At 37.7% G+C, this 25,104-nt stretch overlaps 1 protein-coding gene and 1 long non-coding RNA gene across 8 annotated transcripts in view; one reads left to right on the top strand and one right to left on the bottom strand.

Annotated features, from left to right (window-relative positions):
• Window positions 1-1,882, bottom strand: part of LOC122344984 — a 23,466-nt gene extending 21,584 nt beyond the window's left edge. The window contains exon 1 of the long non-coding RNA XR_006250957.1: window positions 1,754-1,882. This is a non-coding gene — a long non-coding RNA (uncharacterized LOC122344984). The remainder of the gene's footprint in view (window positions 1-1,753) is intronic.
• Window positions 1-24,953, top strand: part of acacb (acetyl-CoA carboxylase beta) — a 25,606-nt gene extending 653 nt beyond the window's left edge. Inside the window, exons 2-55 of one of the 7 annotated variants that reach the window (XM_043238660.1) lie at window positions 211-745; window positions 4,146-4,278; window positions 4,358-4,496; window positions 5,013-5,122; window positions 5,199-5,280; window positions 5,661-5,759; window positions 5,831-5,940; window positions 6,026-6,136; window positions 6,225-6,434; window positions 6,909-7,079; window positions 7,201-7,362; window positions 7,837-8,000; window positions 8,109-8,259; window positions 8,408-8,511; window positions 8,614-8,695; window positions 8,773-8,918; window positions 9,012-9,162; window positions 9,294-9,428; window positions 10,088-10,234; window positions 10,322-10,510; window positions 10,728-10,828; window positions 10,956-11,044; window positions 11,204-11,328; window positions 11,730-11,843; window positions 12,294-12,407; window positions 12,486-12,575; window positions 12,653-12,771; window positions 13,082-13,117; window positions 14,229-14,252; window positions 14,703-14,846; window positions 14,946-15,045; window positions 15,880-15,987; window positions 16,056-16,112; window positions 16,198-16,239; window positions 16,310-16,525; window positions 17,751-17,906; window positions 18,005-18,208; window positions 18,807-18,962; window positions 19,079-19,201; window positions 19,398-19,667; window positions 19,812-19,909; window positions 19,991-20,111; window positions 20,237-20,347; window positions 20,495-20,638; window positions 21,011-21,131; window positions 21,247-21,343; window positions 21,430-21,526; window positions 21,610-21,745; window positions 22,051-22,228; window positions 22,305-22,417; window positions 22,515-22,669; window positions 22,786-22,956; window positions 23,386-23,522; window positions 23,912-24,953. In XM_043238660.1, the coding sequence (XP_043094595.1) occupies window positions 354-745; window positions 4,146-4,278; window positions 4,358-4,496; window positions 5,013-5,122; window positions 5,199-5,280; window positions 5,661-5,759; window positions 5,831-5,940; window positions 6,026-6,136; window positions 6,225-6,434; window positions 6,909-7,079; window positions 7,201-7,362; window positions 7,837-8,000; window positions 8,109-8,259; window positions 8,408-8,511; window positions 8,614-8,695; window positions 8,773-8,918; window positions 9,012-9,162; window positions 9,294-9,428; window positions 10,088-10,234; window positions 10,322-10,510; window positions 10,728-10,828; window positions 10,956-11,044; window positions 11,204-11,328; window positions 11,730-11,843; window positions 12,294-12,407; window positions 12,486-12,575; window positions 12,653-12,771; window positions 13,082-13,117; window positions 14,229-14,252; window positions 14,703-14,846; window positions 14,946-15,045; window positions 15,880-15,987; window positions 16,056-16,112; window positions 16,198-16,239; window positions 16,310-16,525; window positions 17,751-17,906; window positions 18,005-18,208; window positions 18,807-18,962; window positions 19,079-19,201; window positions 19,398-19,667; window positions 19,812-19,909; window positions 19,991-20,111; window positions 20,237-20,347; window positions 20,495-20,638; window positions 21,011-21,131; window positions 21,247-21,343; window positions 21,430-21,526; window positions 21,610-21,745; window positions 22,051-22,228; window positions 22,305-22,417; window positions 22,515-22,669; window positions 22,786-22,956; window positions 23,386-23,522; window positions 23,912-24,038 (7,182 nt within the window). In that variant the 5' untranslated portion in view covers window positions 211-353 and the 3' untranslated portion in view covers window positions 24,039-24,953. Of the gene's footprint in view, window positions 1-210; window positions 746-1,831; window positions 1,962-2,326; window positions 2,452-3,890; window positions 3,947-4,145; window positions 4,279-4,357; window positions 4,497-5,012; window positions 5,123-5,198; window positions 5,281-5,660; window positions 5,760-5,830; window positions 5,941-6,025; window positions 6,137-6,224; window positions 6,435-6,908; window positions 7,080-7,200; window positions 7,363-7,836; window positions 8,001-8,108; window positions 8,260-8,407; window positions 8,512-8,613; window positions 8,696-8,772; window positions 8,919-9,011; window positions 9,163-9,293; window positions 9,429-10,087; window positions 10,235-10,321; window positions 10,511-10,727; window positions 10,829-10,955; window positions 11,045-11,203; window positions 11,329-11,729; window positions 11,844-12,293; window positions 12,408-12,485; window positions 12,576-12,652; window positions 12,772-13,081; window positions 13,118-14,228; window positions 14,253-14,702; window positions 14,847-14,945; window positions 15,046-15,879; window positions 15,988-16,055; window positions 16,113-16,197; window positions 16,240-16,309; window positions 16,526-17,750; window positions 17,907-18,004; window positions 18,209-18,806; window positions 18,963-19,078; window positions 19,202-19,397; window positions 19,668-19,811; window positions 19,910-19,990; window positions 20,112-20,236; window positions 20,348-20,494; window positions 20,639-21,010; window positions 21,132-21,246; window positions 21,344-21,429; window positions 21,527-21,609; window positions 21,746-22,050; window positions 22,229-22,304; window positions 22,418-22,514; window positions 22,670-22,785; window positions 22,957-23,385; window positions 23,523-23,911 lie in introns of those variants that run through there. The other 6 variants (XM_043238667.1, XM_043238665.1, XM_043238666.1 and 3 more) reach the window with 6 other exon arrangements.
• Window positions 24,954-25,104: the final 151 nt, after the last annotated feature.

The following is a 25,104-nucleotide window of genomic DNA, read 5'->3' on the forward strand; positions in this document are numbered from 1 at the left end:
TGCATGGCCACGAGAATATAATACATGTGAGCTATATATCTTACATAGAAATTCAGTATAACCTATGAATGAATTATTCACCCTTCAGCTGTTAAATATCAGGCAAGAGCACATATTGGTTGCATCATAATATTGTACACTGATGCCATCTAGTGTCGCACACTCTTCTGCTAACATAATTGTTGCATGCTTTTTCATTTGTCTTTTCAGTTGAACACTTTCAAAACTCGAGACATAAAAGGAGCCATCACCGCGTCCTACAAGAAGCCTTTAAATTTGTATATATGCCGTCACTCTTAGCTCGTACTCTTGTAGCCCATCTGAATGCATCATCAAGGTCTAAAGGGTGAGAGATGCCATCACAAACACCCACCACAGACTGTTCAGGAGAGCAGTCTCCTCCAGTGGACCTGAAACCAGCAAGCACTACAACAGGAAATGAGGAAATTCCCCCACTAGCTACTAGCGATTCCACTGACCAATCAAAAAGCACAGAAGAAGCCGTTTCCAACAGTTTTCCTATGGAAGCCAGTGAGTCAGATAGGCCCAGATTTGGTTCCAGTGTTGAGGCTAAAAAGAGAATGAAGTTTATTCTGGGAGCTTCTGAGGATAATTCCTCTGATGATGAGCCTTTGGTTATGGGTCAGGCCGCCAAACTTCAGCCCGAAAGCACAGAGACACCTAACACGCTACCTAGCACGTCATCGGAGGTGGTGCCACCCCCGAACCCATTAACCTGTTTGAGGTGAGTGTGCTTAGAGATGTTTTAAGCTGCTGGCATGGTAAAGTTTTAAAGGTCTGCATGAAAGGAGGGAGATATTTTTCTGTAAAAGAAAGGATAGTTTTTGAAATCTAATATAAAGTTAAATCAGAGTTTATCATGCCTAGGTTTCATCATGAGCTGTTATACAGTGTAATATTTATATATATATTTATTATTACTATTAATAGTTATATGATAGTTAAATGCAATCATAAGTTTCTCATAATTACTTAAACTAAAACAGCAGTAGTACAAAAAATAAAATAAATGACAACTACTTGCAGTTTTAACTATAAATCTTTATATATCTTAAAACCAGGGTCTATTTGCATAAGCTTTTCAAAGTTTTCTCATTGTTTTTTCCAATTAATCTCAATAAACATGCAATTGGGTTATTTTGATTAGGTTAAAAAGCTAAAAATAAAATATAAAAAAACATCTTTTGTATTATATTATCGTGTTTTAATAACATTTAATTTAATTTTGTGTTAGCTGTGTTCTTTGCTTTTTTGCTAATTATTTCTCTAAATATTTTTTTTTGTTATTTGGCAAACTACATTATTTACATATTTATTTGCCGAGCTACATTAGTTTTTCGATTGCATTGTGAAATTAATAGAAAAGTTAATAATAGAACAGTTGATTAATAGAATGGTTTAGATTCTCCCTCCCGTGCCTCAGTATGGCCGATGTTAACTTTGCCGTCTAGTCTTGAGATTCGCTCTTAATGCCGGTAGAGGACGCTGTGCATGTGCACATGAAAGAGTCCAATGTCAAACAGGACAGAGTTATGGACCAGAAATACAGCCATATGGTCATTCTCAGTGATCACATGACTTGCTCATGCTTGTCACCTGTTAAAGTGACATGCCACACATTTCTGTACTATTAATGGAAGCTAGTCTCCTGATGCTGGCTTTCAGAGACATTCATTTAGCGTAAAAAACATTCCCCTAGTCTAGATTGTTTCCAGAGACAAAATATACTCACATTATATTTAGGCGTGTGTTGGGACGAGATGTTTTGATGTGGTCTCTTGCTCTTTGTGTGCAATCTGTGGAACGTCGTTGTCCTTTTCAACAAGTCACCTACTTGGGTGGACTTCTTTTAGAACCAACGGACAGAGGTTTATAATACAGATCAGGACGCGGTCGTTTTGTTTTTCCAGTAATGGAAGTGAAAGTGTACAGGCCAAAAGGTAAGGTCGCTCTTTTGGTGGCAGTTGACTACACAGATCTTTTCTTGTGGTGACATTTGTTGAAACAGATCTGTCTTTGGTTGTAATGAAGAGTCACTTGTTACTATGTTTAGCAGTTCGGCAAACTGCAATCAACAAAATAAGAAAACTCTTCTCTAGCGTGCATTTAACATGGCTAGATTTGCAATTTATTTTATTGGTAATAAACCTCCAGAAAATTTGTAGTTTAACAGGCATTTTGCAAAGAATTGCATTTATTTGTCTGCAGAGGAACCACAAAAAAAAATGAACATCCTTACCATGCTCTTTGCATGTTTTTCCTAAACATGTGGTGTTACTGGGGGAGGGGACATGAGAGAGAGCAAAGAGGAAAAGGGAGGGAACATAAAGCATGTTAGATGTTGTTTTTCTTCTCCTGCATTATCAACTGATATTTCGCCATGGACAGAGAAGGAGGGCAAGCACTCAACTGGTTCCAGTGCCTCAAGAGGTTGGTACCGGACCAAACATGCACTTTGTTCGTTCTGTCCTCTAGAAGCGTACAGCATGTTCTTTACAAGAGTAGTACACTGAAAGTAAAAAAAGGGGTGTGGTTTCTGTGGTTCCTAGCAGTGTAGCATAACAGTAGAGATCTCAATTGCAAAGTAGTGTTGGAATAGAGGTTTGGAATGCAGGATTTCGCTAAAATGCACAGCACAATGCAGACTGTTAAAACGGTGCATGAAGTGTTATGTAATATACCCTGGTCATGTTAGCATGTGTCTCTCAGAGTTCAAATACTTGTGTAAGCTCATAAAGCAGGGGACAAAAGAGATCTGGATAATAGCCATGTTTGAAAGGTTCCCTGATGATACATGCAGTTTTCCGATAACAGAACAAAAATGCAGCTGCTCGTTGTTTGTGGACAGTTGAGACGCTGGAAAATTGAAAACACGTGGATTCTGAGAACATAGCATAATCGTTCTAAATCGGCTTTTCGGAGAAGCATAATAAAAATATAAATAATCAAAATTTATTATTTTCTCTCTCTGCACAAAATGAGACAATGACAAAAAATAGGTATTTTTACTAAAGTTTTTGGAGTGCATTAAATTGTAAAACACTGAAGGCTGTTAGGAATACAAATTAGGTAAAAACTAAATTTAGGTTAATGTATCAGCCAATATTAGATTTCTTTTTTTAAAATTGGTATATGCTCAAAAATCCATTTTATGTTTAGATTACTTTTGCCATAATTTTACACAATAAATGTTTTATTTTTTAAAATCATTTAATAGCGCCGTTAAATGTTATCTTTTAAAATTTTTAAAGTATACATAGTTTTGATGCCTAAATGCCTTTTATGTCTTTTATTGTTCATTTATTTAGACAAAATAATATAGAAGCTTAATATTTATTAGTCATCATAGCATGATATTGTCCAATAGGCATTGTTAATATTGATATTGTGTTAAAAGAATAGAAGGTTGCAACTCTGTTACAAAAGGTAACATGATTTGCTTTAAGTAATAGGTGTCGTTTTTTTCAAGTGACACATTCAAAAGATAGTAGTCAGCATCTCGGAGTGTTGTTTCCACTGATGACTGCAGAAAATGAAGCGTGATCCTGCAGGTGATCCACAACTTTAAGCTCCCGCCTTGTCATATAGTTGACAGTATTCTTAAATATCTTGTTTGTCTTCTGCGTTCCACCTTTTACTGTACATTAATTGCATTGCATTCACGTTTGCATAAAGACATGAGTCTGCAACTTAAAGTGTGAACTAGTTCTACAGTCCAGGGCTAAGTTAAGTGTTAGTCAGTAGCGTGTCAAGAATCTATGATAACACATTAAGCGTTGATTGGCTGATTTGCTTGTTCGAGCATTTATATTGTAGCACACTTTGTGAAGAGTACAGAGGCCAGATCGGTAGAGGAAACATTTTTCACACGGACGGATCACGTTGACTTTAAAAAAGGCATGCTGATTTGATGGATTCGTACCTCGTATGTTTGTTTTTGTACCGTTTAATATGCCTCTGTTGGCTAAAATTCTACTTTGTTGATGTTTCCTGTGAAGGCTTACGTAAAACTTTCCTGTTACAGCACTTTCCGCACTTTATATTCCCATTCACATATACCTTTCATTATTCTGAAATGTATTGTACATGACTAAATAATTAAAATGATGTTTTTTTTCCTGTAGGCCTAGCATGTCAGGCCCCCACCTGCTGAAAAAGGGTAAAGAACACAGGAAGATGGACATGCACAGAGATTTCACTGTCGCCTCCCCAGCTGAGTTTGTGACTCGCTTTGGAGGAAATCGCGTTATAGACAAGGTTAGAGTCATGCCTTTATGTGTTGTATTACTTCATTTACAACTGTGAAAAAGGGTTAAATATATATCTCTTATCTTAGGTGCTGATTGCTAATAATGGAATCGCTGCAGTTAAATGCATGCGTTCAATTCGACGCTGGTCCTATGAAATGTTCCGTAACGAGAGGATCATTCGTTTTGTGGTCATGGTCACACCTGAAGACTTGAAAGCCAATGCAGGTTAACAGACCAGAAAAAATGATTGTTCAACCTGAAACACAAATTTTTTTTGTATATGCATGTTTGTGTCCCTGGACCACAAAAACCAGTCATAAGGGTACATTTTTTAAAGTTGAGCTTTATACATAATCTGAAAGCTAAATAAAACTTTCCGTTGATGTATGCCTTGTTAGGATAAGACATTATTTGGCCGAAATACAACTGTTTAAAAATCTGGAATCTGATGATTCAGAAAATTTAAATATTGAGAAAATTGCTTTTACCTCTGTCCAAATATCTTCATTGAACATGATCTTTAAAATGAATCCTTTTGACCCATACAATATTGCTACAAATATACCCATGCCACTTAAGACTGGTTTTGTGATCCAGGGTCACATTTTAATTACATTTGTTTTTAAATTAAATTGATACATTTTTTATTACATTTTGATTGTTGGTTCTAGGCATTCATTTTCATTTTTGGTTTATTTTAGAAATTATGCCTAAATTTTACCCTGTTTTTTGTTAAACCAGAGTACATTAAAATGGCTGATCACTATGTGCCAGTCCCCGGTGGCTCGAATAACAACAACTATGCCAATGTTGAGATGATTGTGGATATAGCCAAAAGGATTCCAGTGCAGGTACAGCCTGTCCAATATCTGTCTCCCAGATACGTATTTTCCATCATTATTAACAATGTTCTTATTGTTTTATAAGGCGGTTTGGGCTGGATGGGGTCATGCTTCTGAGAACCCCAAACTACCAGAGCTTCTTCATAAATCAGGGATATCCTTCCTAGGTATTTCATCTCATTGGGCCTCATTTATCAATCTAACGCAGAAGTGAGCACAAATCAACTAACGACAGAATTCACGTGTGATTAATGATGCCGCCAACCTCATCGTATAAATGATTGCACGTTGTGGCGGATGAAAACAATCGTTATTTGAAGATCACAATAGTGTTACATTCGTTTATGTATTTTATATATTTATATATAAAATCCTATTACATTTCTCCAGCAGATGCTGTGGCCAAGATCATGTTCCTCAAAAATCTTTGTGTAGAAATGACTGTACGCACAATTTTTGGTTTAGCAAATGAGGCCCAGAATGTTTTTTAGATAGCTTAACTTTGCTAGTTGAGGACAAAGGGTGTTGATGGGGTTGTCTTTTTCAGGCCCTTCTAGTAAAGCCATGTGGGCATTAGGAGACAAGGTGGCATCTTCCATTGTTGCCCAGAGCGCAGAAATCCCCACGCTGCCCTGGAGTGGAACCGGTGAGAGATCCCGTTCATGCTAGAGCTCACATTGTAATGTCTTCATCCCTCTTTCCATGTCTTTTTTTCAGGTCTAAGGGTTGCTTGGTCAGAAGAAGAACAGAGACATGGCCGTGTGATCAGTGTTCCACCTGAACTTTATGTGCACGTTTGTGTAAAAGATGTGGACGAGGGTATAGCGGTGAGTTTTCACTACCGAATCGGTTACGTAATTCAGACAGTTTTGATTTAGTTTGCTGCTAATTTCGTGTTGTTTTTGTGGTTAGAGTGCAGAAAAGATTGGCTACCCTGTGGTAATCAAAGCATCAGAGGGAGGTGGAGGGAAAGGCATCAGAAAAGTGGACAGTTCCGAAGACTTTCCCAGCTTTTTCAGACAGGTACGCAGTCCATTGATGTAACTTTATTATTTTGTATATTTATAAGTTCGGTTTCACAGTGTCACGGTGTGCTTTTTCTTAAATACAGGTGCAGGCTGAGGTGCCAGGTTCTCCTATTTTCATCATGCAGCTAGCCGAACACGCGCGCCACCTGGAGGTGCAGATCCTGGCCGACCAGTATGGTAATGCTATCTCTCTGTTCGGCAGAGACTGTTCCATCCAGCGCCGCCATCAAAAGATCATAGAAGAAGCTCCTGCTACCATTGTCTCCACCACTACTTTTGAACAAATGGAGAGGGTGAGGCACAAATCTATGAATATTTTCCATCCCAGTTGCCATTTGATTGTTTATAAGCTATTAAATTGGGCTATAGAGTTCACACCATAGGCTAGCAGCTGGTTTGTAACCAACTCTGCATTTTATTTAGTTGCATGCTTTGTCCTTAAGGCAGAATGTAGCTACTAGGCTGTTCAGTTGCATAATTACATCAATAATCCAAGGACAGCCTTCAACTTTGTGTACACAAACGTGTATCGGAAAGATAACAATCAGATATACATTCTGATCCAAAATACTGCATTTATTTATTATGATTGATTTTATTTGACATGCACAACACGGAGCGATGCTCACCAAGGTGTTCTGTTTAGATCAGGTTCGTGTTGAAGAGTTTTAATGAAAGTTCATATTAATATTTGTGCATTTAATTAGGGAACTGTAATATGGTATTGATATTGGCATGCACTATTTATTTTCTGCTCTGTGTGTCAGTATGCAGTACGTCTGGCTAAAATGGTGGGCTATGTGAGTGCCGGTACAGTGGAGTATCTGTTCACTGAAGATGGAAGTTTCTACTTCCTGGAGCTGAATCCACGCCTTCAGGTGGAACACCCCTGCACTGAGATGATCGCTGACGTTAACCTTCCTGCTGCACAGCTGCAGGCAAGTAGCGCAGTGAAGCTTTGAGATTCTCACTGAACAGGACCGACTCTTATTTCCCAGATTCGTGATATAGTATGTTATTGTTGTTAATTCTCAAATGCTGATCATAAACTCTTTGTAGATAGCGATGGGGATCCCTCTTTACAGAATTAAGGATATCCGTCTTCTGTTTGGTGAAGCTCCATGGGAAAACACACCTATTAACTTTGAATCTCCAGAAAGCATCCCCTGTCCGCGAGGTCATGTCATAGCTGCACGCATCACCAGTGAGAATCCAGATGAAGTGAGCAGGTTTCGACATTGATAATAAGAGTAAAACATTTATGTATAATGCATTATAATGCATCATGTAGCATTGTACAATTTTGTGAAGAATTGTAACCACAGTAAATAACACTCATAAATTGAATAACTCATAAATAAAAACCCTTTTTAATTCATTAAATATAAGTTAAGTGTTACAGAAATATTTTCTAAGCAGCAAAATCAGAATATTAAATTTCTGCTGCTGAAAAAGTTTATCTATCACATGAATAAATTGCGTTCAAAATGCTTTTATTTTAAAACTACATGTATTATGTTAGGCTAACCAAGAGTTAACACAATACATATTATTGCTCTTTTGATTAATTCACTGGTATCATTTAGTTACTCCAGCTTAATTACAGTGTCTTTTATGCACTAAGTATTAATGTAGTAGTCTTTGTAGGTTACTTTATTGCCTCATTCATTTATTTGCCATTTTTGTCCTTACAAGGGCTTTAAACCAAGCTCAGGCACAGTTCAGGAGCTGAACTTCCGCAGCAGTAAGAATGTGTGGGGTTATTTCAGTGTAGGAGCAGCCGGAGGCCTACACGAGTTTGCTGACTCTCAGTTTGGACATTGTTTCTCCTGGGGCGAGAACCGAGAAGAGGCCATCTCGTGAGTTCCTTGAGATAAGCAACAGATACTTGAATGAAGTCTTTAATGCTTTAAAGACACTAATGGCTTTTAGACATGAAGGCTTTAATAAAGTCTTTGTTCCTACAGAAACATGGTGGTAGCCATGAAGGAGCTGTCAATCAGAGGAGATTTCAGGACCACAGTGGAGTATCTCATTAAGCTACTAGAGACAGAGAGTTTTAGGAACAATGACATCGATACTGGCTGGCTGGATCACCTCATTGCAGAGAAAGTGCAGGTAAGTCCCAAACCTGCGAAGAGAACCGTCCCAAATCAAGACAAGAGTCTCTTTAAGAACTTTGTTTTGTTTTCCTTTCATGCAAAATAAAATTTAAAGCCATTTAAAATAAAGTGACTTTTTTTTTTTTACTGTATGTTTCTTTTAGGTGGAGAGGCCAGATACCATGTTAGGTGTGGTATGTGGTGCTCTACAAGTTGCTGATGCAAGTTTTAGAGAGAGCATGTCTGACTTCCTACATTCACTGGAGAGGTATTTGCATTACTCCTGCACTCTAAGGCATTGAAGCCCAAAGAAACCACTATAACATTTTAATGTATTTCTTGATTTTTTTTTTTTTTTTTTTTTTTTTAGGGGTCAGGTCTTGCCTGCTGCTAGTCTTGTCAACACAGTCAATGTTGATCTGATCTATGATGGAGTCAAATACTGTCTACAGGTAAAACACTAAAATCCGTTTGATCATTTTTTGGTAGATCAATAACAAACGTAAATGCTTGTGTTTGTGTGATACAGGTGGCTCGCCAGTCACCCACCACGTATGTTATCATAATGAATGATTCAGATATAGAAGTTGATGTCCATAGACTCAGTGATGGTGGTCTACTTCTTTCCTACGGTGGCAGTAGCTACACGACCTACATGAAAGAGGAGATTGACAGGTCAGAGAAGATGATGTTTTGTGCTGTATAGCATAGTGTATTTTCATATGTACCAGCTGATGTATTTTTGGTCTTTTAACATATGATTTGTAGCTACCGCATCACAGTGGGCAACAAAACGTGTGTGTTTGAGAAAGAGCGAGACCCTACGGTGCTCAGGTCGCCCTCTGCTGGCAAGCTGTTGCAGTATGTGGTTGCTGATGGTTCTCATGTTCTGGCTACACAGCCTTATGCTGAAATTGAGGTAAAGAAGCAGCAAAGCATTTTACGTTTCTCTTTACAGAAAGCACATTTGCTGTGAATGACCTTATGTGACACTGACACATTTTAAATGGATTTTTAGAGTGGTTGTTTGCTTTTGCCATCTTTTTACAGGTCATGAAGATGGTGATGACCCTGCATGTCCAGCATTCAGGATGCATTTGCTTTTTAAAAAGACCAGGGACAGTATTGGAGCCTGGGTGTGTAGTGGCCCGAATGGACCTGGATGACCCCAGCTGTATTCATCCGGTAATTAGTGTGTAATTTCTCCTCACAAGATGAACCACATGATCAGATCCACTTTTTTTTCAGTAATTTAGTAGATGCTTTTATCTAAAACAACTTAGAAGCTAGGAGAATAGAAGCAATCAAACCAACAAAACCAGGTATCTTGCAAGTTTTTTTTTTTTTTAATAATAATTAAAAAGAAAACAAGTAGATAGGATAGAAAGAGAACAGAGAATGCTAGTGTTAAGAGTGTTGGGCAAATGTTGAAAATTTTAATTTCATAGTCCCATTTAGCTGGGTGTCCCAAAGATGTATTGGGACAGTTTGACTACACTTAAAAATGTACTGTATGAATGTGTTTGCCATATATAAGACAATTATTGCAAACTGGTAATTAGTTGTTAAGTGAAAATTATTATATATTATATAATTCTTGATAAAAAATCAGCTACTTAAAAGTAAACAAAAAAGTCAGTTCTATAAAAATTTGTAGCATAATTTGGTCCGATATTTAATGCTTTTCTTTAATACATTTAAAAAAAAAAAATTCATTCTTGTTTTAGTGTCCAAATAATTTTTAGGGCCACAGTTTTTGCTTTTTACTGGTGTAATTTATACATACACTGCCAATGCACTGCCATCTGTGACAAGAAATTTTAACCCTTGGTCTGCTCTATTAGGTAAAGCCGAATACAGAGCCATTACCTTCCCAGGAACCTTTACCTGTTGTAGGGGAGAGGCTTCATCAAGTGTTCCACAGTGTTCTGGAGAACCTGGTGAAAATTATGGATGGATACTGTCTACCAGAACCATACTTCAGTCAAAAAGTCAGAACATTGATCCACTGATCAGACTCAAAGTAGCATGAAAACAGTGTGCGGTTTGGTCTGTTAACTATAGCTATGCCGTTGCAGCTGAAAAAGTGGCTCGACACGCTGATGAAGACTCTTCGGGATCCATCTCTACCTCTTCTTGAACTGCAGGAGATTATGACCAGTGTGGCGGGGCGTATACCAGTTACTGTGGAAAAGGCCATTCGAAAGGTCATGGCACAGTACGCCAGTAACATTACCTCAGTGCTCTGTCAGTTCCCCAGCCAAAGGGTGAGTGATGAAATTAATACACTTATCTGGAACACAGATTGCGCTCATATCTCTAGACGGTGTTAAAGTGTTAGACAGTCAAGTGGAGCTTAAAATAAGCAAATTTAGTTCATACCACGTTGTATTACCTGGCAGGTTCTCTTTACAAAAATACTGTGTATAAGTTCAGTTGTGGGGACGCAAACTGTTTTAATCAGTTTTCAATCAACACTTCCAGATAGCAAACATCCTTGACAGCCATGCTGCTACGCTTCAGAGGAAAGCTGACCGAGAGGTTTTCTTCATGAACACTCAAAGCATTGTGCAACTGGTGCAAAGGTGAGAATTACCTGATGACTCACTCAGGCTGATAACATAATAGACTCTACCTTAGCTGTTATTTTAAGATACCCAGGACTTCTGTCAACTAAAAATGTCACTATGCACCTGTTTTTAATCATATTAGGTACCGAAGTGGCATCAGAGGGTACATGAAATCAGTTGTTCTGGATCTTCTGAGACGGTACCTTCAGGTGGAGATGCAGTTTCAGCAGGGTACAAATCCCAGTGTAATCGTAATGCTTCTTTCACAGCGGAGCAAACAGAAGATGATTTCAGATATATTTCAATATATCAGGAAAAAGTTAGATAAAGGACATAAACCTGAAAATTACCAGTTTTGATTAAAAACATTTTTTCTCATTCTCATGACAGCTCATTATGATAAATGTGTCATCAATCTAAGAGAGCAATACAAGCCTGACATGACTCCAGTACTGGAGTGCATCTTCTCCCATGCTCAGGTCCCCAAGAAGAACGTCCTAGTCACCATGCTTATAGTAAGATCCTTTCTAAAATACTTAACAGTGCTTATTTATGTCATTAAGCAGTGGCTTTGCAAGTTGATTCCGCACAGACATTATAAAAATAGCAACAGAATGTTTAAGTAGGAGTAAATTGTATTGTTGACAAATTTCTTGCTCCTTGATATTATAATGCAACTTTTGGTAACACTTAATTTTATGGTAACCTATCAGTTGCTTATTAGCATGTATATTACTATAATTAAGCACATATTAATACCTTATTTTACATCCCTAATCCTACCCAATACCTAAACTTAACCACTACCTTACTAGCTAGAAGAAGCCGCAAATAAGAATTTATTGAGGAAACAATTTGTAGTTAATAGTTAGCAAGTGTTACCTATTCTAAAGTGTTGCTTAACTTTTTTGTTCAGGACCAGCTCTGTGGCCGGGACCCGACTCTTGCCGATGAGCTCATGGTCATTCTAAATGAGCTCACACAACTTAGTAAAATGGAAAACTGTAAAGTAGCACTTCGGGCCCGACAGGTATGAATTTCAAGGGGTGTGATCTTTGAACTCACTCAGCACTTATGCGTTAATGTTGACTCTTTTCAAAATAGCATACTGTACTGTACCGTTTTATCAGTATGTAAAGCACTTTCAACTTTGATAACGTGACACTGAAGTCTAGAGTAATGGCTGCTAAAATTTTGGAAAATACTAAACTGCTATATTAAATTGTAATATTGCATGTAACCTCTGTGAGCCTTCTTTCAAAAGGATTTTTTTTTTTTTAATTTTACTGCAAAACTGGTAGCGTGTACTGTGTAAAGTATGCACATAGGATGACCTACAACATTTTTGCCTCTAAAATAATACTGTATCCCTTAAATTTCGAGTATAGCATCATATATTTTTATGTTTATTTAAAAAAAATCATATAATACACATTATTCACTAAGCAGTAGACCGGCAATAACAACTCTGTTTCTTCAGGTGTTGATTGCCTCTCATCTGCCTTCATATGAACTCAGACATAATCAAGTGGAATCCATCTTTTTATCAGCTATTGATATGTATGGGCATCAGTTCTGTCCCGAGAACCTCAAGGTAAAGCGTCAGCGTTTCTTTTGTCTTTACCCCTTCAACACTTTTATATGTTAGATCATCTAAATCCCGCATTTGCAGAAACTCATCCTGTCTGAAACCTCCATCTTTGACGTCTTGCCCAGTTTCTTTTACCACAACAACCGGGTGGTTTGCATGGCTGCCTTAGAGGTCGGTAAAGCTCGACCTCTTCTTGCCAAATGTTATGTTGCCAGGCCTTGTTAATGTATTGTGTGGGAATTTCTCAGGTATACGTACGAAGGGGATATATAGCGTATGAGCTAAACAGCCTTCAGCATCATCAGCTGCAGGATGGGACGTGTGCAGTGGATTTCCAGTTCATGTTACCGTCATCCCACCCTAACAGGTATAGCAGCAACCACATGTAGATTACTTTTATACTGAATAGGGCTTACATATACGATCCAGATACAAAGTCTCCAGCGTACCCTGATGACATCAAAATACACATATGGGATTATTGTGACCTACTTTTTGGCTTTTAGAAAGTTTTTGGAATGATCTTAATGAATAGCAGCTAATGAGCTAATAGCAATCAAATTTAACCTGGATACATAGTCTATACTCTATTTTCTAGTCTGAATGTTTCTGTATAATCCCTGTTGTATTTATTCTCCAATTTTGACACTGTTTTCTGTGTATCTCTCCTTTGAAAGAGAGCCTTACGCCTCATTGAGCCAGTCCAAAGCCACGTAATACACTCTTTATTTTTTAGCATCTGTATAATGAAGTAATATATAACAGAGTGCACAAAAACAGATTCTGTCTTACACTGCTAACTTCCCACTTTGGTGTAAAGCCTGGTTTGGGGTTCCTTTACTAAGCTATACTGGGAGACGGTACTGAGCACCGCACAGGGACAAATGGATTTCACACCATCACGCTGGGGTGATTGATCAACTTGTTTTGAGTATGAAAGAAAAAGGTACACAAGTAATTAGATTGTGACTTGTTTTACACATAATTGAAGTGGTTTTAATTATTTTAAATCGACATTAAAACAATTGCATTCTTTGTATATATGTAGACATGAAAGCCAAAATTCACCCCGTTTACTTTGCTCATTTGTGAATGATTCATCAAAATGCTCGTCTTTCTTAATCAAAATATAATAATCAGATACATGTCACATTATGGAAGTAAAATGGGGTGTGGACATCTATTCATGTCGATTTTAAATATTCAAAACATAAAATATTTGCTGAATATTTATAGAAATATTTACATTTCTTCAAAAAATGTAAAATCGTTACCTGCAAGTCAGAGCAGATTGGTCAATCACATTGAATCATGTTAAAGGGATAGTTCATTCAAAAATGGACTTTTTGTCATCATTTACTCACATTTATGTTGTTCCAAACCTATGAGTTTCTTATGTTTAACATGAAAGTGTTTTGAAGAATGCTAGTAAGCAAACAGTTGATGTTCCCAATTGGCTCCCATAGTTTCTGTCTCTACTATGAAGTTGAGTACAACCGTATGAATTCTTCAAAATATCTTGCATTGTGTCCAAGAAAGAAACGTATACAGGTTGGAAGCAACACGAGGGTGAGTAAATTATGACAATGTTATTTTTTTCCTTTAACTGGGGTGTTCTGTATATGAAATGTATACTGATTATATCGTTAAAAAATGATTCCCTTAGAGTTACATTTGCTTGCTAATAAAGGATGATTAAAATCTATTTAGATCATATTTAGACATATTTCTACTAAGATTGTTTTTAACATAATCATGATAGAAAGAGATTCAAAGTTAGAGGATGACGATCCGATGCTAACAACTCACCTGCTCTCATTTCAGAGGGAGCAGTCCTACTTTGAACAGGTAGAGTACAGCTCCTCCCTGCAACCAGTCAGCCTTGTGTGTGCAGAACCACATAGTATGTCTGCAGCAATGCATGCTGGATGCAACTATTTAATGACTTAAATTTAGCCTAAAGGGTATTCCTTTTAATTGTTTAAATTTGGATTTAATGGCTCAGATAATTTTGTCAGTTTGTTGGGTAAGTCTACAATCCTCAATTGGAATTAAATGTGCTTCACAGTATTAAAATGTGGAATGCATTTACCAATCCATTCGTGAACTGTTGCCTGTTTAATTTAGATGAGCCACATAATCCTGAAACCATAGAAGAAGATCTAAGCATTTAAATTGTGCTTTTTTTCATTAAGCACAAGCAGTGCCATTAGTTTAGTCTTTTTGTCCAGAATTGGTACCCATTATTCCTTACATTTGCCGGTTTGCACTCACAAACGCCCTCCTCTCTCCTCTCAGATTGTCCGTTCCTGTGAATGATACAGGAGAGTTTCAAGCGATGCGTCGCCAGGGCAGTGAGCTCTTCCTGGAGGGGGCACTGTCACCTCCCTGTCAGAGGATGGGAGCCATGGTTGCCTTCCATAGTTTTGAACACTTCAAAAGGTGCCGTCACTGTTTTTTTTTTCTTCTAAATCGAGATTTTGATTAAAAGGTTAATGCAACGAAAGGTGTGATCTGATATGCGTTTCAATTGTGTTGTAGGTGTTTTGATGAAGTGATCTGCCGCTTTGCGGATCCGCTCTGTGAGAGTTCTCTGTTCTCTGATGGCTGTTCCACCTTCTGTGATGGGGAGAGCTGTAAGGTCAGAGTTAGGAAAAGAAACCGTGATGTGATATGAGTCACAGTACAGATTTCTCATTTTGTAAGAAATTGTGAGAAAATTATATTAAGACATTATAAAAGGTGTCCTTTTATTACTTCTTGGACAAAATGCTGCACATTTCTTAGTGAAATTGAAATACGTCAAATAGTAAAACTAAGCTGAATTTTAAAACAAACTCTAAATTCCAAAAATTAATGGAATCCTTTCATAAGAACAAACTAAGGCTTTGCCAGTGCTCTTTCCATTTGAAATGACAGAAAATCACTGTGTTTTAATCACGATCCTAACAAAGATTCTGCATACATGCTTCATGAGCAGTTTCTAATCTAAATTAGATCATTTCATTTGAAGCAAAAACAGAGTGGTCTAACTTTACTTTTTCAAAACTATACTACATAAAAGATACCTGCACAAAAACAGCAGATGGGCTGAATGAAAATGCTAATTCACTTTCTGCCAGCAGGTGAAACAGTGACAATATAGCATTTGGTTGCCAGTGTAAAGAAAGCAGCGCTTTAATATGCAAAAAATACCATCTAAACCTTACTAAAGACAGTCATTTCCCCTGAAAGATACATTCATGCAAACTTTATTGTATTGCGATTCATTTAAAGTCTCAGCTAACTTAGTAATATTTGTATTGGTTTTGAAATGTCTGGGACTGCATCGTTACATCCCTAGATTTCATTAATATTTCACCCAACAAAAAAAAGTCATTTACTCCGCATCATGCCATTGCAAACCCATATGACTTAAATTTTTGGGTGAAACACAATCTTTAGTAAATGTTTAATATCACTGTCTCTATTTCAGAACATGAAGGAAAATCCCATACACATCATAAATGTGTCAATCAAACAAGCAGACACTGAAGATGACGACGCTTTAGTTCAAGCTTTCACTGCCTTTTCTAATTCTAAAGTAAGTACATTAAAGACTTGTTCTTTTAAATGTGCGTGCTGCTCCATGACTTAACGCTCTCATTTCAGAAAACTCTGCTCTATGAGTACGGAATCAGAAGAATCACATTTTTAGTCGCCCAAAAGGTGAACTCTCAGATGCACAGATGACAAAATATTAGAATTAAGATACAAATGAAGAAAAGCTAAAATGATAAATCTTCCCTCGCAGCGGGAGTTCCCGAAGTTCTTCACATTCAGGGCCCGAGATGAAGTAAGCGATGCATCTGTTCGATCATTTTAAACTGTACAGAGTAACAACTAAACATTGTCCTTCTTTTTAGTTCCATGAAGACAGAATCTACCGTAACCTGGAGCCTGCTCTGGCCTTCCAGCTTGAGCTGAATCGTATGCGTAACTTTGATCTGACAGCTGTTCCCTGTGCCCATCACCGAATGCAACTGTACCTGGGTGCTGCTCGCGTGGAAGAGGGGGCAGAGGTCACAGATTATCGCTTCTTTATCAGGGCTATTATTCGCCACTCTGACCTCATTACCAAGGTAACCAATATCACTACTAGACAGTATAAAATATTATATTTAATAGAAATCAAGCTACAATATATTTAAAACCTTATGATACGTATTAATTGTTACAATACAATGATATTATCCAAAGCAACATGTAGTGCATTTTTCACAGTCTTTTATTTTGTCAGTGTGAATATTTGGATCACAACTCATTACATTAGTCTAACATTATAAATGCATGTTTGAATAACACTTGGCATACATCCTGAAGTAATTTACTATCCTGAATAGAATCTTTACACATATTTGTGCAAAATAATTTTATTTATAGTACACTAGCATTCAAAATAGAATAGAATTGTAAATAACTTTTTCATCAGCAGTTGATCACACAATCCTCAAGAAATCATTCTGATAGGCTGATTTGGTGCTCAAGAAACTATTATTATTATTATTATTATTAGTGTATTTTAAGAGGTTTGTGAAAACTGCATATTTTTTGGTGAAAACTGTAGAAATTGTGAAATAGATTTCTTAATTGTCACTTTTGATGAAATGAATGCATTCTTGCAGAATAGAAGTATGGATTTTTAATTAAAAAACAAAACTCTAAACTACTGACCTTTATATATTTATATATTGATGTACATCGTCTCAAATTGCTTCCAACTTACACTTGTTTCAGGCTTGCCAATTGAAAGTAATACAGTAGTCAACATTTGAAGCGGATCAAAACCTTTCATCGTTGTCCTAAAGCCTAAAAACAAAATGTGTTCTTGTCTTAGAACAACTTTGATTAACCTTTTTGATCCACTTTAAGTGCTGACTACTGTAGATGTTAAAATGTTAATACTAATGCATAAATTGTAAATCTAATTATTTTTTTTCAAATAATTATTAAAAAAAAAAAACCCAGGATGTTGGTGGGTATTAGTAGGGTGTATTTATATAATGCTTATATTTATAAAAAACAAAAAAACAAAAAAAAAATCTTTTCACTCTTTGTTACTGTGGTCATTTTCTTTAAGTAATGCTTTTGTGAGGTTAAAAATTCCTAGGTTATTAAATATTATTTTAGTAGTAGTAGAAGTGTTATTTTTATTCTTTTTATTTTTATTCTTTTTATTATTATTATAGTTATTATTGTTCTATAATTGTCATTTTATTGTTCAGGTGTCTGAAAATGCAAAAATACCACAGTAAATATAATAATAAAAAATATATATATATTTTCTTTTTTTCACTCATTCTGTAGGAGGCCTCATTCGAGTACCTGCAGAACGAGGGAGAGAGGCTATTGCTGGAAGCGATGGATGAGCTTGAAGTGGCCTTCAGTAACCTATCCACTCGTACTGACTGCAATCACATCTTTCTCAATTTTGTGCCCACTGTTATTATGGATCCCTCAAAGGTTAGATTAAAAAACTTTTTCTTTCCGCTCTTAAATGTATTAAATCATTGCTACTGCCAGTGTTCCTGAGCTGTATTGCTCTTTCACTTTTCCTACAGATAGAGGAGTCCGTCCGCTCAATGGTGATGCGTTACGGTAGTCGTTTGTGGAAGTTGCGTGTTCTCCAGGCTGAGCTGAAGATCAACATCCGCCTCACCACCAATGGAGATGTCATTCCCATCCGCCTCTTCCTCACCAATGAGTCCGGCTACTATTTGGATATCAGCTTATACAAGGAGGTCACTGACCCATCCACTGGACAGGTACTATCTACATTCACTGGATTATGACACATTGGCATAAACAGAATAGTCAACGAGGAATAAATGTGATAAAGAGTTTCAGTCACAGATTTCAAAGGTACATAGACCAAGGTCTGACCCAGTTATTGCTCAAGTGCAAAACATTCAAAGGTCAAAAGTTCAATAGTACATCATCTCAGACACAACAGCTGCTTTATAGATGTTTATCAATATGATAAACATTATAGGTGTTTATCAATATGTTTTGTAGCATTTCTTTATCTGACCGTTTTCTACCAATATCAAAAAAAGGGTACAAGACTGCTGAACCACAACACAAAGTGTAGTTTGAGTGTAATTTGCACATGCACTTTCTTCTCTATTTGTCTGTGCACTAAAGTGCATTGCATTTCCTCTTGCCAAGTGAACTTTATTCAGTACTGACTGCCACTTTAGCTTGGCTTCCTAAAAACAGGAATAATATATATATATACAGTATCTGAAGGCCCCTTGGCTTCTCCAATTTTTTGATCATTTACTGAATAAGGGTTGAGGATAAGGATTTTTTTTAGATACTTATATTTCAAATTATAAATGCATGCATTCATGTTTTTTGCAGATAATGTTCCAGTCGTTTGGAGACAAGCAAGGTCCACTTCACGGCATGCTTATCAACACACCGTATGTCACAAAAGATTTACTGCAGGCCAAACGCTTCCAGGCTCAGACCCTCGGCACCACGTATGTCTACGACTTCCCTGAAATGTTCAGACAGGTGAGGTGATTCAGTTAACATTTAACCTGTTCTCACTGTGATTGTGGCTGTCTTGTTTCTGGAATGCATTGCTGGATTGACGTTGGCCCATTATCTTTGTATTTCCTTTCTGCCAGGCTTTGTTTAAGCTTTGGGGACCAGGAGACAGCTATCCTAAGGACGTTTTGATGTTTAATGAACTGGTCCTGGATTCTCAGGGGAGACTAGTGCAGATGAACAGACTACCAGGAGACAATGAGGTGCATCAATGATTTCTCACTATTCCTTTAGGGATTTTCTCTTGCACAGGACTAATTCTCTATGGATCGTAGGAGAATACTGTTCATTAATCAGAATTATGAAATGTCTAAGTCTAAGATAGTAAATGCAAATAACTTTTACCGCTTAAGTAAATGGATTAGCTCTATGCAAGTCATGTTTGTCCTTCCTTTTCAGATTGGCATGGTGGCTTTCCGCATGAAAATGAAGACTCCAGAGTATCCAGAGGGCCGAGATATCATTGTTATCTGTAATGACATTACCTATATGATTGGCTCATTTGGGCCCCAGGAGGATGAGCTTTTTTTGCGGGCATCTGAGCTGGCCAGAGCAGAGGGGATTCCACGTATCTACATCGCAGCCAATAGTGGGGCTCGAATTGGCTTGGCTGAGGAGATCCGCCACATGTTTCAAGTGGCTTGGATCGACCCAGATGACCCTTATAAGGTGCCCCTTAATGTGCTGTGAGATTTACTGTACTTTCATGTTAATATCGATAATGTTAGCGCACCTTTCTAATTATATTTGATGCATTTCGGCTTTTTTTACCCAGCTTTTGTTTAAGTCTGTTATTCTGCTTTGCCCCTGCAGGGTTTTAAGTACATATATTTGACACCTCAGGACTACACCCGCATCAGTGCCTCTAACTCTGTCCACTGTCACCATGTAGAGGAGGGAGGCGAGTCTAGGTAAGCCTACTGGTTTCAGTATGCACAGAAAGACCTCAGAAAAAAACTCATCAGCTCTTATATGTTCAAATAATGTCTCAGGTACATCATCACAGACATCATAGGGAAGGAAGAGGGCCTTGGAGTGGAGAATCTTAGGGGTTCAGGCACCATAGCCGGAGAAACGTCTCGGGCTTATAAGGAAGTCATCACCATAAGCATGGTAAGAGCGAACATCTACCCATAGTCTTGTCAAACAATTTACACTGTGTCAGAAGCAAAATGGCAATTGTTATTATATATGCATCTATGTTTCGGTCATCCAGTAATCATTCAGTGTTCCTCTAGGTCACGTGCCGTGCTATAGGAATTGGTGCATATCTGGTACGTCTAGGACAAAGAGTAATTCAAGTGGAAAACTCCCACATCATCCTGACTGGAGCTGGGGCACTAAACAAGGTGTGGAATTTCACATCTGCAGTCACACTTTAAAATGTGAAGAGTCATGTTTATGTGGGCTGTGTTTGCTTTATTCTTGAGAATAGATGAAGCCACTTTAATTCAGTCTTGTCTTGAATTCTTTTATTATGTATTTGTATTATGTAGGTGCTGGGTCGTGAAGTCTACACCTCCAACAACCAGCTGGGAGGGGTTCAGATCATGCACAACAATGGAGTGACTCACAACATCGTGCCTGATGACTTTGAAGGGGTGCTAACTATACTGCAGTGGCTGTCCTACATGCCAAAGGTAGTCTGTTTACAGATACTGTAGGATACATTCTAAAGCAAGCAGACAAAAAAACATTAATTTTTGGAGAATATTATGATATATATGTTTCCTTTTGCAATATGTGTGTGATGCTGCTGACACAGAAAGGATAAGATCCATAATGGATCTTACTCTAAACGGTTGTGTATATGTACAATTGAAATAATAAAAAAAATAATGTTGCACTTTTCAGTTTTACGGTAGGGGGATGGGTTTAATCTTCAAGTTTGAATTTTTATGCCAAATAAATAAATCAGCTGATGCATTGTTTCTAACAGATTTACATCAGTAAAATGTTATATGTGATTAAATTAACATCAAACCCTGCTTGTGTTTTATGTTATAATTTAGAGCAATCAAAGTCCCATCCCAATAATGCCTCCGACTGATCCCGTTGAGAGAGAAATCGATTTTGTTCCCACAAAAGCCCCCTATGACCCTCGCTGGCTGCTGTGTGGACGACCCCATCCCAGTAAGAATCGAATTAATTCACACAATCTGGTTTGAACGTAGACATACACTAGACCTGTCCACATGGGATGATGCTACAAACTCAGTCTTTCTTTTCTTTCAATGTGTGTTGATAGCCGTGAAGGGAGCATGGCAGAGTGGATTCTTTGACCAAGGTACATTTATGGAGGTGATGGCTACCTGGGCACAGACAGTGGTGGTGGGCAGAGCCAGGTAAGAGAACAGTTAGTGAAGATGTCAAACAAGCGTTCGATTTAACTGAATATTCTGAGCTGAGTGAGAGCGTGAATGTCCTACAGGCTCGGCGGGATTCCTCTTGGTGTCATTGCCGTTGAGACCCGCACAGTTGAAGTTACCATTCCAGCAGATCCAGCCAACTTAGACTCGGAGGCCAAGGTCAGAGTCCTGACCCTGTGAAGGTTTTAGCAGGTACCAATTATTCTTTTCATTATGCACTTAAAAAGTCTTTTCTGCCTCAGATCTATCAGCAGGCTGGTCAAGTTTGGTTCCCAGATTCGGCGTATAAAACTGCTCAGGCTATTGAGGATTTCAACAGAGAGAAACTTCCACTTATGGTGTTTGCCAACTGGAGAGGCTTCTCTGGAGGCATGAAAGGTATATAGCTAGTTTTAATATTAATGTACCAGTTGTAAAAGTTTAGGGTTATAAAGTTTTTGTTTTGTTATCAGCATATTAGAATGATTTCTGAAGGATCATGTGACAACCTTTAACCCTAAGACTTAAAAATTCAGTTTTGCCATCACAAAAAATAAATAACATTTTAATCTATATTCATATAAAAAGCCATTATTTAATATCTTTAATATCAAATAAATGCAGCCTTGGCGGGCATGTAAGCTACTTTCTTATCTGCAGAGTTTTAAAGGGTTTAAGTTCAACATGAATGTTTTGTGTGCCAGATATGTATGACCAGGTGCTAAAGTTTGGCTCTTACATCGTGGACGCCCTGCGTGAGTTCAGCCAGCCCGTACTGGTTTACATCCCTGCCCACGCTGAGCTGAGAGGAGGATCATGGGTTGTGATCGACCCCACCATAAACCTTCAGCACATGGAGCTCTACGCAGATCGAGAAAGCAGGTGAGCATGTCGATACAGCTCCTAAACCCGTTTGCTCCTTGCTCTTTCTTGATTGCTCACCTCAGTTCCTCTTTAGAGGAGGTGTTCTAGAGGCCGAGGGTACAGTAGAGATAAAGTTCAGAAAAAAAGACCTGCTAAAGGCCATACAAAGGATCGATGCTGTGTACTCCCGTCTGGCTGAGCAGCTAGGTACAGTAATTCCTCTCACTTGAACACAAATTTCCTCGCTGTCCTAGGAAATGTTTATCTGTGATGTGACACACGGTTTACTGTCGTAATCATTCAGGGAACCCGGAGTTAGCAAGCCAGGAGCGTAAGGACTTGGAGGCCAAACTGAAGTCTAGAGAGGAGTTCCTTCTTCCCATCTACCACCAGGTGGCGGTGCAGTTTGTGGACCTTCATGACACTCCAGGAAGGATGCAGGAAAAGGGCGTCATCACGGTATAAACATAAGAAAAAACCTAAATATTAGGCTCCATAGGTTGCCTTTTATGAAGAGAGATTTTTCAATAGCTGTGAATCTACCCCCGAGGGGGCTTTCTTTTAAATATTTCCAGGACATCCTGGACTGGAAGAACGCTAGATCGTTCTTTTACTGGCGTCTGAGGCGACTGCTGTTGGAGGAGGTGGTGAAGGGGGAGATCATGCAGGCCAACCAAGATCTGAGCAACGGCCACATACAGTCCATGTTACGACGCTGGTTTGTGGAGACAGAAGGGACCGTAAAAGTAAGGAAAATTAATTAATGTATGATGGGAAACAAAAAAAGAACAGAAGATTTCTGTTTTTCTCTCTTTTATTGAAATTGACAGTTTGGGAACTGAGCAAACTGAGCAAAAGTTGCTGTAAAACACTATTAAAAGTAGTTTCTGGTGAAGCTGCAATAAAATAGAAATATGTTTGTTGCCTCTTAAGCTATCTGACCGTAAGTATTCAAAATTCTAAAACTGAAATGTAAAGATTAATTAATTTAAAAAATTTAAATGAAAGCGGAAAATACAATTAAAAGTTAATTCAAAATACTAATAAATACTGTGATAATTAATACTAAAATAACACCGGTGGGCAGTGTAGTCAAGCTTTGCTAACTCAAATATTAAAATGTATCTCGATGTTTATGCCATGTGAAGTAATTGTTTGATAATTGGATGTTTCAGGCATATCTGTGGGACAATAACAAAGTGGTGGTAGAGTGGTTGGAAAACCATCTGTCACAGCAGGACGGGACACGTTCAGTCATCAGAGAGAACATTAAATGCTTAAAGAGGGACTACGCTCTCAAACACATCCGCAGGTAATTCCCTTCCACCGTATAGGCACTGAATTACATGACTTTTGCTGTTTATTTCTTTTCTAATGCATTAGCACACACTACTGTAAAATACAGTTGTTTGGGATCGATAAGATTTTAAAAAAAGCTTTTCAAAAATTTCTTAAAATGTAGTTTTTGTGTAGCAGTGTCACTTTTGATCAATTTAATGTCACTACAGAATGAAAGTATAAAGTACTTGTAGAAAAAAGTCCCCAAAATCACCTTCAATAAAAACCTGTAATAATATCTAATATCATTCTATAATATCATAATATCATCAATAGTATCTAATCATTCTCCAGTCTGTTTTACTTCGTCATTGGTTGTATAAGCAGACTTCTTTTAAAACCTGTCCTGCATTATATGTTTAGCTTAGTCCAAGCCAATCCAGACGTGACCATGGACTGCATCATCCAGATGGCTCAGAACATCACTCCCTCACAGAGAGCCAAAGTCTGCCACCTGCTGGCCACCATGGACAACTCCACCACCAGCTGATCACATCCATGTCATTTCAATAAACCTACAGACGGGTGACATCCAGACGGTATTATTAAATAACAGCGCTTTAATGCTTTAATGAGAAAAGACAGAAAGCACTGTTCTTTGGATCAAAACATTGGTCAGTAGCCTTAAACGCACAATTTTAAATGTCCGGCATTAGCACAGTCCACATGTTTATCGCAGACTCACAGTGACCACGACAACGTTTCTCAGAACATTTCGTTCTCAAGAGAGGGAAACCAGTGTACAGTGGAAATAACCGACTGATGAATGTACAATGAACGGACAAGACTGAATATTAAATGGTTTCAGGGAATCACCGATGCTTGGGGCACGCCTGAATGGGTTAGGTTCATGCTGTGTAGCACTTCCTCAGGAATATATGCAACGTTAATCAAGCAGAACAAACTGTTATCAGTACGATACGCTCACCGTGTGGAATTAGCATCAGGAGAATTATTGATAACTTTAATTTCTAGTAATATGCAGTAAGCATTGCAAAATACTTGCAGAGTTGTTAAAGTACATTCAGACGCCATGAAGTTCGTTATCTGTTCGTATTAGATGTACAAAAATCTGCTTGGTGTTAAATATATCACATAATAATGAACGTAGTTATACAGTGTTATTTATCAGTGTCAGGGCCACTGTATATTTGAATGGCTTGTTTAATGGCTTTAATTCTTCTGTTTGTGTGAATGCAGCCATACAGTGGAGCTACTGATGCTGTGCTGAACTCAGCTATTGATTCCGATTGATCAGATGCAATGCCTTGAATCGATTTTGTGTGTTTTTAGAACATACAAGTCAGATTAATACTTAGAGCCAAAGTGCCTGACTTTTGTCGACTGTTTATAAGGCTGTTTTTAAAAAGATTTGTAATTATGCATTAAATAATCTGTGTTTTCATCTCGGTGGATTTGTGATCATTTTTAAAAATTTGCAATTGCCTTTTTTGACATTTTGTTGTGTACGCTGAAAAAAAAAAGTTGTTGAAATAACTTGTTATAATGTTAATTTAAGTGACAACCGAAATATTTTAGTTGACTAAACAATTTCT

Source organism: Puntigrus tetrazona, chromosome 5 (genome assembly GCF_018831695.1).
Source record: "Puntigrus tetrazona isolate hp1 chromosome 5, ASM1883169v1, whole genome shotgun sequence".
Taxonomy (NCBI): domain Eukaryota; kingdom Metazoa; phylum Chordata; class Actinopteri; order Cypriniformes; family Cyprinidae; genus Puntigrus; species Puntigrus tetrazona.